At 24.4% G+C, this 11,142-nt stretch overlaps 2 protein-coding genes across 3 annotated transcripts; one reads left to right on the forward strand and one right to left on the reverse strand.

The window, feature by feature from the left end:
* Positions 1–403: 403 nt before the first annotated feature.
* LOC106693362 (uncharacterized) lies at positions 404–1,651 on the reverse strand. Its single transcript, XM_014440632.1, has 4 exons — positions 1,461–1,651; positions 1,216–1,367; positions 637–810; positions 404–561 (listed from the first exon to the last, which is right to left on the reverse strand). Exons 1-4 carry the CDS (start codon positions 1,649–1,651, stop codon positions 404–406), a joined length of 675 nt encoding a protein of 224 aa, XP_014296118.1.
* A 4,164-nt stretch (positions 1,652–5,815) lies between these two features.
* LOC103580053 (toxin Tbo-IT2-like) lies at positions 5,816–10,653 on the forward strand. 2 transcript variants are annotated; one of them, XM_008561661.1, is made up of 3 exons: positions 5,816–6,065; positions 9,701–9,779; positions 10,100–10,653. In XM_008561661.1, exons 1-3 carry the CDS (start codon positions 5,978–5,980, stop codon positions 10,260–10,262), a joined length of 330 nt encoding a protein of 109 aa, XP_008559883.1. In that variant the 5' UTR covers positions 5,816–5,977; the 3' UTR covers positions 10,263–10,653. The 2 variants fall into 2 exon arrangements, with proteins under 2 accessions (XP_008559883.1, XP_008559886.1); XM_008561664.1 differs by having other exon boundaries at positions 10,127–10,653.
* Positions 10,654–11,142: the final 489 nt, after the last annotated feature.

Genomic DNA, 11,142 nt, shown 5'->3' on the forward strand with positions numbered 1-11,142 from the left:
TCGTAAGAAGACTTGAGTCTTTCCAAAATAATTTTGTCAATCAACGCTTTCGATTCCTCGTCACTCAGTTTCCATTGAGCAGCCACGTGGGGATCGATTTGTTCATCATCATTCGTTATGGTGTAACAATCATAAGGAAGAAATCTAAATTTCGCAACAACCAAAGCAAATTCATTTAAACAATTAAAATTTATTACATATCTCCTTACTTTTGAACTTTTTTCTGTGTCCTCTTAATAAAATTCAATTTATACTCCGACAGAAACGTCGCGTCCGAATCCTCAGACTCATCGGTCATATTAACCACGAACTGATTAATTGGTTAGAAAATTTGAATGTCAGTCATTTGTTCAAATTTTTTTATTTCCAAAATTTACAATGCAAATAAATGTTTTTTTTTTTTTTAAAGATTCTGATCACCCCATCGACGTCTTGAAGACGGACAGGGCTCGAGGTACTGCTTGTAGTGTTTCAAATTACTCGATCCCAGTTTGCTGATAGTGTCCATGTACTCGGACCGTCCAATGAACGGTTTGTTCCACATGTCAAAAGTTTCAGGTACTGAAATATCAGGAGATTTTTGTTTTATTAATTTAATAAATTATCTAATTAGTAATGATCCGAGGGTTCGGTTACCTCGTTTGAAATCGATTGGTTTCGCTGGTTGGATGCTCGGTATTTCTTTATTACTGAATCTGAATCTCGTAGGATCTCTGTAAGCTTCTTTCAGCTCGAAAACCTCTGGCTCTATCGGAAATCCAACTGGCGAATCCGCTGCTGCCATCAGTGATCTATAGTCTGTTGGTTTGCCTAAAAAAAAAAATCAAAATTTAAATTTTTAAAAAATATATTCATGTTAGCAAATGAAGTTGATAATTTTTCATAAAAAATTTCAAAGTTATCAAAAAATGTGATTGGTTTTTTGGAAATATCTCTGGAAATATTGAGTTATTTGAAAAACTACAAGGATACTTTTTTGTAGCTCTTTAAATTTTCTAAAAAAAAGGTGTCTTGTACTTTTTTAAAAAACTAAAAAGTTACTGAGATATTTGGAGTTTTAAATTCCCCAGGGAAATTTTCCTGAAAAGTTTTAAAGTCATGACCCCGAACTCGAGTTTATTTTATTTTCTTGGGTTCAGAGGGTCAAAGGGGTAAGTTGAAGAATAAAGACCCACGTGAGGGTAAAAAGAGTTAAGACAATTCCAATTACTGTACCTTTTTGATGAGCAATTTGATAAACACTTTTCATAACTTGATCGTCGTTTTCTGAATTTTCTAACATACTCGAGACTAATTTCGTTATTTCACGATTTACTTTGACGACATTATTGCAAAGGTGATGTTCAATACCCAATAATTTTTTATATCTATAGTATATTTAAATGTTTAATTTATTGGTTCATAAATTTGAATAAAATTAGCATTGAGAGTTGAAAAATAACTTTGAATTTATATTTTACCTGGTTAAATCAGTCTCAATATTATGATAATTACATTTACATTCGTCTGGATCTATTCGAGGTTGATATAAATTTGAATTTTTATTTATAAATCTAGGTGGTTGACTCGGTATCGCCAAAAGCGGTCTCTGGTAAGGCCATCTAAAGTCGTTGCTATTTGTCGTCGAGAATGTATTCAAAAGATCAGACATCCCTGCTATTAATTAAATCTAATTAATAAGTTATCCATTTAATTAAAACTTTTTTTTAAAAATAAATCTCACCAGTACAGAAAAAATTAAATCGCTTGAGAATTCGGTGTTATTAATTCGATGCTAGAAGTCCCGATCGATCGTTTCTGTGATTTATTTTCGATAATGCTTTTCAAAAATTTAATAACTCCGTCTTTGGTTGTTATTATGAAGAACACTACGAATCTGTACAACATGTAATGTAACACAGCATTGACGAATGTCAAACCGATTCGTGTGAGTGTTGTGTCAATAGCCATTTTTTATTTTTTAAATTTTCAAAATTATTTTTTATAATTACCTTAAATTTTTTTTTTTTTTTAAATACAAAATAACCAAAAAATTACATGAAATTTTTTCTTGTCAAAATTAAAGTAAAGTTTGAAACAAAACAAAATCAATAAAATAAATTGGCTGTTTCAAAAATAGAAGACAAATTTATTTTTAAATAATTGGCAAATTAATATATATATATATATATATATATATATATATCTTCGATCAAAATTGATATCGAATTACTTGTTTTTTTTTTGTGTAGCTCAATTAAGACCAATCAATTAATTCAATTAAACAAAAACATCAAACAGTTGTCGGTATAATTGATTAATTATTTTTATTAAATAAATAAAAGTTAATGATGTTCAATTAAAAATACTTGCAAGTGGAATTGTACCGAGGACTCCCGAGTTATGGCGACAGTATATATTTATATTAATCCTACTAGAAGTTCGTCTATTCAAAATATCAAAGCTCTATTTAAATGATTATTGATTTGTTTTTAAAAATAATTCATTCAAATTTTAATCCTAAGCCTTTTGCTAATTGGAACGTCCGTTCATTAAGCAGACCCACGTCATTGCAAACATGGATTAAACGTCAGCGGACGGGAAGTTATGGAAATATTTAATATTTTGATATTTTGGCGGGTGGACGAGAAATGAATTGAATAATTAAATTTTATTGACAATCCAGGTCTAATGATTATAGTTTCAGGTGGTCCATTATACCCAAGAGTTATCATTGAAATTAGATATACAAGAGCTCGTCATATCATAAATGCCAATTATATAGCAACATCAAATTTCATGGCCGCCTTAACATCGGGTGGCTCTTGTTTCATCGGAACACTCACAAATTCTCTGATGGAAACATAAACTTGACATGATCAAATATATATATTTTTTGTCACACGTCAATTAATTAAAATTTACATTTTTCTTTTTAATGGAAGTTCATTTTTAATGAGTATTAGAAATTAATTAATAAAGTTACGATGGATTAATTATTGCGACAGTTTTCTGGGTTCTTTGATTGGTAGAAAAATATGTTTTTTTTTTTTTTTTTTTTTTTTTTTTTTATTCAAAACTTTGAAATGTAAAGTGAAGGTAAATATTGATAGAGTATTGGTAATTCCTGGTGGAAACTTGTTCAATCTAGATGCAGTGGAACTTCTGAAGCCTCTCATCCGCCATCCACCCCCTCAATTAATGTCCTTGCTATTCTTAAACTTCAATAATATATAAGAATACTTATAAAGTTAGCTATTAATTTTCATCGTCTTTTATATATTTAAATAATCAATGTAGAAAATTATTATTATTATTATTATTATTATTATTATTATTATTATTATTATTATTATTATTATTATTATTATTATTATTATTATTATTATTATTATTATTATTATTATTATTATTATTATTATTATTATTATTATTATTATTATTATTATTATTATTATTATTATTATTATTATTATTATTATTATTATTATTATTATTATTATTATTATTATTATTATTATTATTATTATTATTATTATTATTATTATTATTATTATTATTATTATTATTATTATTATTATTATTATTATTATTATTATTATTATTATTATTATTATTATTATTATTATTATTATTATTATTATTATTATTATTATTATTATTATTATTATTATTATTATTATTATTATTATTATTATTATTATTATTATTATTATTATTATTATTATTATTATTATTATTATTATTATTATTATTATTATTATTATTATTATTATTATTATTATTATTATTATTATTATTATTATTATTATTATTATTATTATTATTATTATTATTATTATTATTATTATTATTATTATTATTATTATTATTATTATTATTATTATTATTATTATTATTATTATTATTATTATTATTATTATTATTATTATTATTATTATTATTATTATTATTATTATTATTATTATTATTATTATTATTATTATTATTATTATTATTATTATTATTATTATTATTATTATTATTATTATTATTATTATTATTATTATTATTATTATTATTATTATTATTATTATTATTATTATTATTATTATTATTATTATTATTATTATTATTATTATTATTATTATTATTATTATTATTATTATTATTATTATTATTATTATTATTATTATTATTATTATTATTATTATTATTATTATTATTATTATTATTATTATTATTATTATTATTATTATTATTATTATTATTATTATTATTATTATTATTATTATTATTATTATTATTATTATTATTATTATTATTATTATTATTTTTATTGTTATTGATGTTTATAGGGCAGATAATTGTAATAACAATGATATAAATTGAATCAATTAAAAATTTTGTTATCTACACCCACACTAAATTATTTCAAGGGCTAATTCAAATATACAGATAAAAAAGAACTGGAATTTAGTGATGTGACGTCAAGGCAACTTGTTGCACGACCTTGATGTTGTATGATGGCTTAAAATACAAATTATGAGAGAAAATATGTATGATAAATTTCTCTAAAATAAATAAATTAAATTATGATTATTTTAAAATTTTTTTAAAAATCCGATTTTTTTTTTTTTTTATTTCAAAATAATTATTTTTTAGTATATATAAATAATAATTTATAGTTTTAATTATTATAAAAATAGTTTTACAATAAAATGAACCCTTGATATTTGTCATTGAATTAATCCCACGACAATAGATAGCAATAGATTCTCTATTTAAAAGCTAAATAATCTACTGGCTATAAAGCTTTTTATATATATGATTATATTGCCTGACGTTTCTATTTCAGTGAATGTATTGTCATATGAAATCCACAAGTAATTTATTTACGTAAAAATCCAAGCTAAAGAAAACCAAAATCTTGTTAAATTATTTTGGCTATTGTGTGTCACTCTAAATACCCCATTGTCAAACTTCTCACGTATGAATTTTTTAGTGGCTTTTATCTTCAAACTCAATATTTCATTAAAGCTTTATTTCAATAACTTGCATGTACGTCATTGACCACGAGGGTAGAAATTTTTTTTTTTATTTTTTCATCTCACTTTTTCCCTTCAACACCGAATTTCGTTATACCGCGCGACGTGACTCGACATCTTTTTCGACGGGCCTTTGTAAGCCCACTGAATACTGTGTGCTATTCAAACTAAAGGAAAACAAACAATTATACGGAAAAAAAAATCACGATATATACTGTGTACACATACTTTGAATATTTATTTATATTTTATATAAAAGTTGGCTGGTTTTTTTTTAGTTTTTAAATTATATGCAAATTTTATGAAAAAAAAAAAAAAGCTTCACTTTCATCAGTTTATTTGAATATTTTTCGAGCTTTAGGATGAAAATAAATTAGTGATAAAATATAAAAAAAAGGGTAATATATAAAAATTACTGAGAAGTACCAGTTGCATTGCAACCAGTTGCTGAGGGTGTTGAATGAGAATAGAATAAGAAAGTGTTGGCTCGGAAATAATTCTTACAGCAGTAGCACTAAAATCTATAGAATCGAGTGTAACATTGCAAAGTTGGCTTGTAAAAGTTAAAATCCTATTCTGTCACTTTTGAACTACAGTGTTGCCTTGTCCTCGTCGAAACTAACCCCCTTGAATCGCGTAGACGTTAAGACACCCGGTATGCTATGGCAAATCCTACAACATTTCTCGCCCCCGCTCTTTACACTCCAGCATGCACCCCTCGTCCTTCCGACGATGCGGCCACGCCTCTCTGGTCTATATAAGGGTCGTCATCTCGACGGAGACTCACTTGCACCCCGTACGATCTCGCGGTAGCGACTCGTTATCCCTGCATTCGATTATTTGCCAATAATATTTTTGAAAAAAATTTTTTTTATCTCCACCAAGTGTTTGACAGATCGCTTGTAATTTTTTTTCATTACTAAAAAGTTAAAAAAAAAAAACCTAATTTTTTTTTTTTAAATAAATTTGAAATGGCATTGAAAATTAGTGTTTTCAGTCTCTTTTTTATTTTATGTGTCTTGGCAGTAACAATCAATGCCGGACCATATTTTGAAGAAGGTAAGTTTTTATTAATTAATTAATTTTAAAATTATTCAAAAAAATTTAACTCTTTAAATTATTAGGCTTATATTTAAAGCAGCTTAACGACTTATTTTAATATTAAAATTCATCAAAAACTTTTAATCCAGAAGTTAAATTTTCGTCATAAATTTAAAAAAATAAATAGGATATTGTGTGGGAATGTCACGAGGCCACAAACTTTTGAATTGAATCAACAGTAGATTAGGTACATGTGTAGTCAAACAACCCCATAAATCAAAAGTTTATTTTAAAACTCACTGAGTTTGCTTTACAAAGTTTACTTGTATTCAAATATGACGAACGTCATCGGGGTAAATTTGTCAATTTAAATATTTGCGTTTACAGCCGCGTAAAGTCAATTATTTAGTCAAGCGACCAGAAAGGGTGACTGAATAACATCATGGAACATCAATGGAAAATGTTGTCATTATCATTATACAATTAAATAGACATCATTAACTGCGCAATAACATTTAATTTAAATAATAATTTATTTAAAAAATATTGTAATGCGACTTTAAACTTTTAATTTAAATATTAATCCCATTAAAATTAATTGTCATTTCGTCCAATTATTTTCGGCTTTTGTTTATCCGTGACGTTATTCGAGTCTCATATTGTTTTAATGACTGACTCCACTTTATATAACCATTAATTATCTTTTGTGTAATTACAATTATTGAAAAAAAAAAAATTAAATTAAATTTATTTTTTTCGCAACATTTAATTGCGTAGTAGAAAATTAATTTTTTTTTAATGCTCACATTAAATAAAATATTAATATCAGTCTGTATTGTGTCGGGAAAATGACAGTAATAAAAAAATTTATGTTTATTAAAAGAAAGGATCGATATTAAGGGATCTTGATAAAAAAAAATATACCCGATTAAGTCTTTTATATTTTCTAATTCACGCGGAAAAGATTTTACAAAGTAAAATGCAAAGATGCATGATATCGCGGTATTTGTTTACTCATATTTTTTTTTCGGATAATTTAACAAATCGACTTGAGCTTTTATAAAAAATTTACCCTATTAAATTGGTGCTCAGTAAATTTCTATATATTTTTTTTAAATGATATTAATGTCCGCAGCACTTTTAATTATTCAAATAGAGATTTACTGTTTTTTTTTTTTTTTTTTTTTTTTTTTTTTTTTAATAAAAATTTTTATTTTTACGGGCCATCAGTTTTTATTTTGATGGCGCGATGTTTGAAGTAGTAATTAATGTGTAATTGAGTTTTACAGTTTCACTGGTACTATTTTGATATATATATGTTTTTCCTACACTGCAGTTAAACTTGTGAATGTAATTAAAATTAGCATATGTATACATTTTGTGATGTCGTATTTGCATAATGTGTTATTTAGTACCACAGTAAAAATTCACTTTTTTTAATTTTTTTTTTTCTCGACATAATTAAAATAAAAAATAAAAAAATACAATCTAATTTAGGGTGAAAAAAAAAACTATAAAAGATAATGTAAAAGGGTGTGGTTTTATTTGAGCAAGATAACAGACTTGACCTTTTATTTTTTATCCTCAAGACCTAATTTATTTAACAGATGACATTCTATCAATTGGACACAGTTATATCTGCTGACTTTTTACCCTCATTATTTTATCGAGAACTTGCACTTTCCTTGTTTACTTTTTTCTTCTAGCCCATCATTTGCAGAAACTTTCTCACACGCGTTCGGGTACAGATTCGAGAGAACTTTTCATTTATTTTCTGAGATATAAACTAATAAAATTTATATTAATTTATCTCTCTTATTACTTTTTTGAGAGATCATTTGTCAAGACACTTTTTTCCAAACATATTTTCAAGATTAATCATTTATTTTTACTCCGGAAAAAAAACTCATGATATTTTTCTCTTTGTCAATTTTTTTTTTTTAGTGACTTCGAAGAAACTTTTAAATACAAAAAAGTAAAATATGTAAATAGTAAATATTAAAAAAGTTTTTTTAATTTTAAAATTTACACAAGAAAATTTGACACTAAAACCGATTAATTGAATCGAGTGAATTCAAATTAACGCGCTCTTATTTGAGTCCCACTATATATTTATTTATTCAATATGTAGTCAAGTGAAAAATAATTAAAGGGGGATTGGAATCGGGGAAGCCTTAGGAAAAAAAATTTTATTTGTTTAGTGTCATAATACGGGAGTGTGTTGCGGATTATTCCTTTTGTATCACATAGTTATCTGGGTATTTGTGTTATATATTAAAAATAAGCTTTTATAGCTGGTATATAACAAGTAATGTGTATCTTAGTTTTAAACCAAAAAGCTTTTTCACATTATTTACAAGTGATCATGACAGGATCTTTAAGAGATAAACACCACACTAGAGTTTACGTGCTTGGATTTTTAATTTTATTTTAAAATAAATCATTTCACGATTTTATTATTATTATTATTATTTTTAATATAAACAGAATCACGTATGCCATAAAATTTCAAATAACAATTTAAAATCAAAATTTCAAATCAAAATTTTAAATAAAAATTTTAAATAAAAATTTCAAATCAAAATTTGCAATAAAAATTTCAAATCAAAATTTTAAATAAAAATTTTAAATCAAAATTTAAAATAAAAATTTCAAATCAAAATTTAAAATAAAAATTTCAAATAAAAATTTCAAATCAAAATTTTAAATAAAAATTTCAAATCAAAATTTTAAATAAAAATTTCAAATCGAAATTTTAAATAAAAATTTCAAATCAAAATTTAAAATAAAAATTTCAAATCAAAATTTAACATAAAAATTTCAAATCAAAATTTTAAATAAAAATTTCAAATCAAAATTTGCAATAAAAATTTCAAATCAAAATTTTAAATAAAACTTTTAAATCCAAATTTTAAATAAAAATTTCAAATCAAAATTTGCAATAAAAATTTCAAATCGAAATTTTAAATAACAATTTCAAATCGAAATTTTAAATAACAATTTCAAATCAAAATTTAAAATAAAAATTTCAAATCAAAATTTACAATAAAAATTTCAAATCAAAATTTAAAATAAAAATTTCAAATCAAAATTTAAAATAAAAATTTTAAATAAAATTTTCAAATCGAAATTTTAAATAAAAATTTCAAATCAAAATTTTAAATAAAAATTTCAAATCAAAATTTTAAATAAAAATTTGCAATAAAAATTTCAAATCAAAATTTTAAATAAAAATTTCAAATCAAAATTTTAAATAAAAATTTCAAATCAAAATTTCAAATAAAAATTATAAATAAAAATTAATCATTCATCCTCTTATATAATTTTTTTTTTTAATATTATTAATTAAGAACACGTTAATTATATATATTTATTATTAAACTAATATTCAGTGACCTTAATTACATGTTAGTTGAGTTTAATTTATAAAACGTGTGAAAGAAAGGGATAAGAAAAATATGGTTTAGATTTGCGTAGGATGTTATTTAATTGTCTATTGCATCTATTTCTCATACATTTTAAACTACGCCATAAACATTCATATCAATAATAATAATAATAATAATTATTTAAATAATAAATTGATTCCATAGATTTAAATTCCGTATTCGTTAATTTATCGGTGCAATCTAACTTAATTGCTCTCATTGCAGAGATGGATGGGATGCCCGTTGATTCTTCAGATTACTCAGACAATACTCTGGAAGATATAATGCGTGTTGCACAGCAAAAGTGAGTATATTTATAAAACAAATCCTATTACATCGACACTCCCCTGACGCCTCATTATTTTCTTCCAACCCAATTTACGTCTTATTTTTTTCGACAAAGCTCATGCCTATTTTTTAACTAACCCAACATCTCGGTTATTGCTTTTTTAAAAAATGTTAATTCAACTGACGGAGCTCAGTAAAAATAAAATAAAACTGAGCCGAGATGTTGACGGAATGATAATTTTAAAAAACGGCATAAAATAATGGCATGGCTTAAAAGCTCACGATTTTATTAAACGTCACAACATCTTTTATCTCGACTTCCTTAATCTCGAGTAGACGTTCCCCGTATATGTATGTCTTCAGACGAGGCTGTATCCGACGTGATGGAAACTGCGACCACAGACCAAACGACTGCTGCTTCAGCTCATCATGTCGATGCAACTTGTGGGGCTCAAATTGTCGCTGTCAGCGTGTAGGTCTCTTCCAGAAATGGGGATAAATTTACTAACTACCCTGGGTATATATCTATATATATATATATATGAATAACAATAACAATAACAATAGCAACAACAATAATAATAATAATTGATGCATTTCGAGGTCTTCAGGCTCATCTCGCTTAACTATAAAAATGATGCCGCTTTTCACTCTTACCAATAAATTTTAATCGTCTAGTCAAATAAAATTTTATCTACGGCTCTTGCAATACAGCTCAATCCCACAAGACTTGTTTCAGCTTCGAGTTTCTCATTCACTACGATAAATATTTTTAAAACCTAAAGATTCTCTTTAAATATATCACGAGCTCTCATTACGATAAATATTTTTTTATTCTAAATTTATTTCTCAAAAGGCTCTATTTTATTTATGGACACGTGTATTGTTTATTAAAAAAAAAAAAAAAAAATAAATAAAATAAAATAAAAAAAAAAAAAATAAAAATTGTAAAATTATCGCTGGTCCACAACGAAAATCCTTGATCAGGATAATTTATTTTCTGCATGCTATTTACTGTGACGACTTATATATGTGACATAAATATGAAATGTTTGTTTGAATATTTAAAAAAAAAAAAAAAAAATATTTAATATTTATCAATGTACTGAACGAATTTAATTTAAATCTATTGAATCTTTATCGATGTTCTCTACTAAACTACTCGTCTAAATAAATAAAAAAAATTCCTCGTTACTCGGTAGTAAAATTTCAAAATTGACAGCCAAAAGATTGGTAATAAAAAATTTTTTAAAATGTGGATTTGAATTTTTAAAAATCGACACCGAAGGTTGCCTTTCGATTGGAGATGTATCCAGCCACTTCTTCAATCAAATCGTAGCGTTCAAGTCGAAATTAAAATTTTAAAAAAATAAATTCCG

This window comes from Microplitis demolitor, chromosome 1 (genome assembly GCF_026212275.2).
Source record: "Microplitis demolitor isolate Queensland-Clemson2020A chromosome 1, iyMicDemo2.1a, whole genome shotgun sequence".
Classification (NCBI taxonomy): Eukaryota; Metazoa; Arthropoda; class Insecta; order Hymenoptera; family Braconidae; genus Microplitis; species Microplitis demolitor.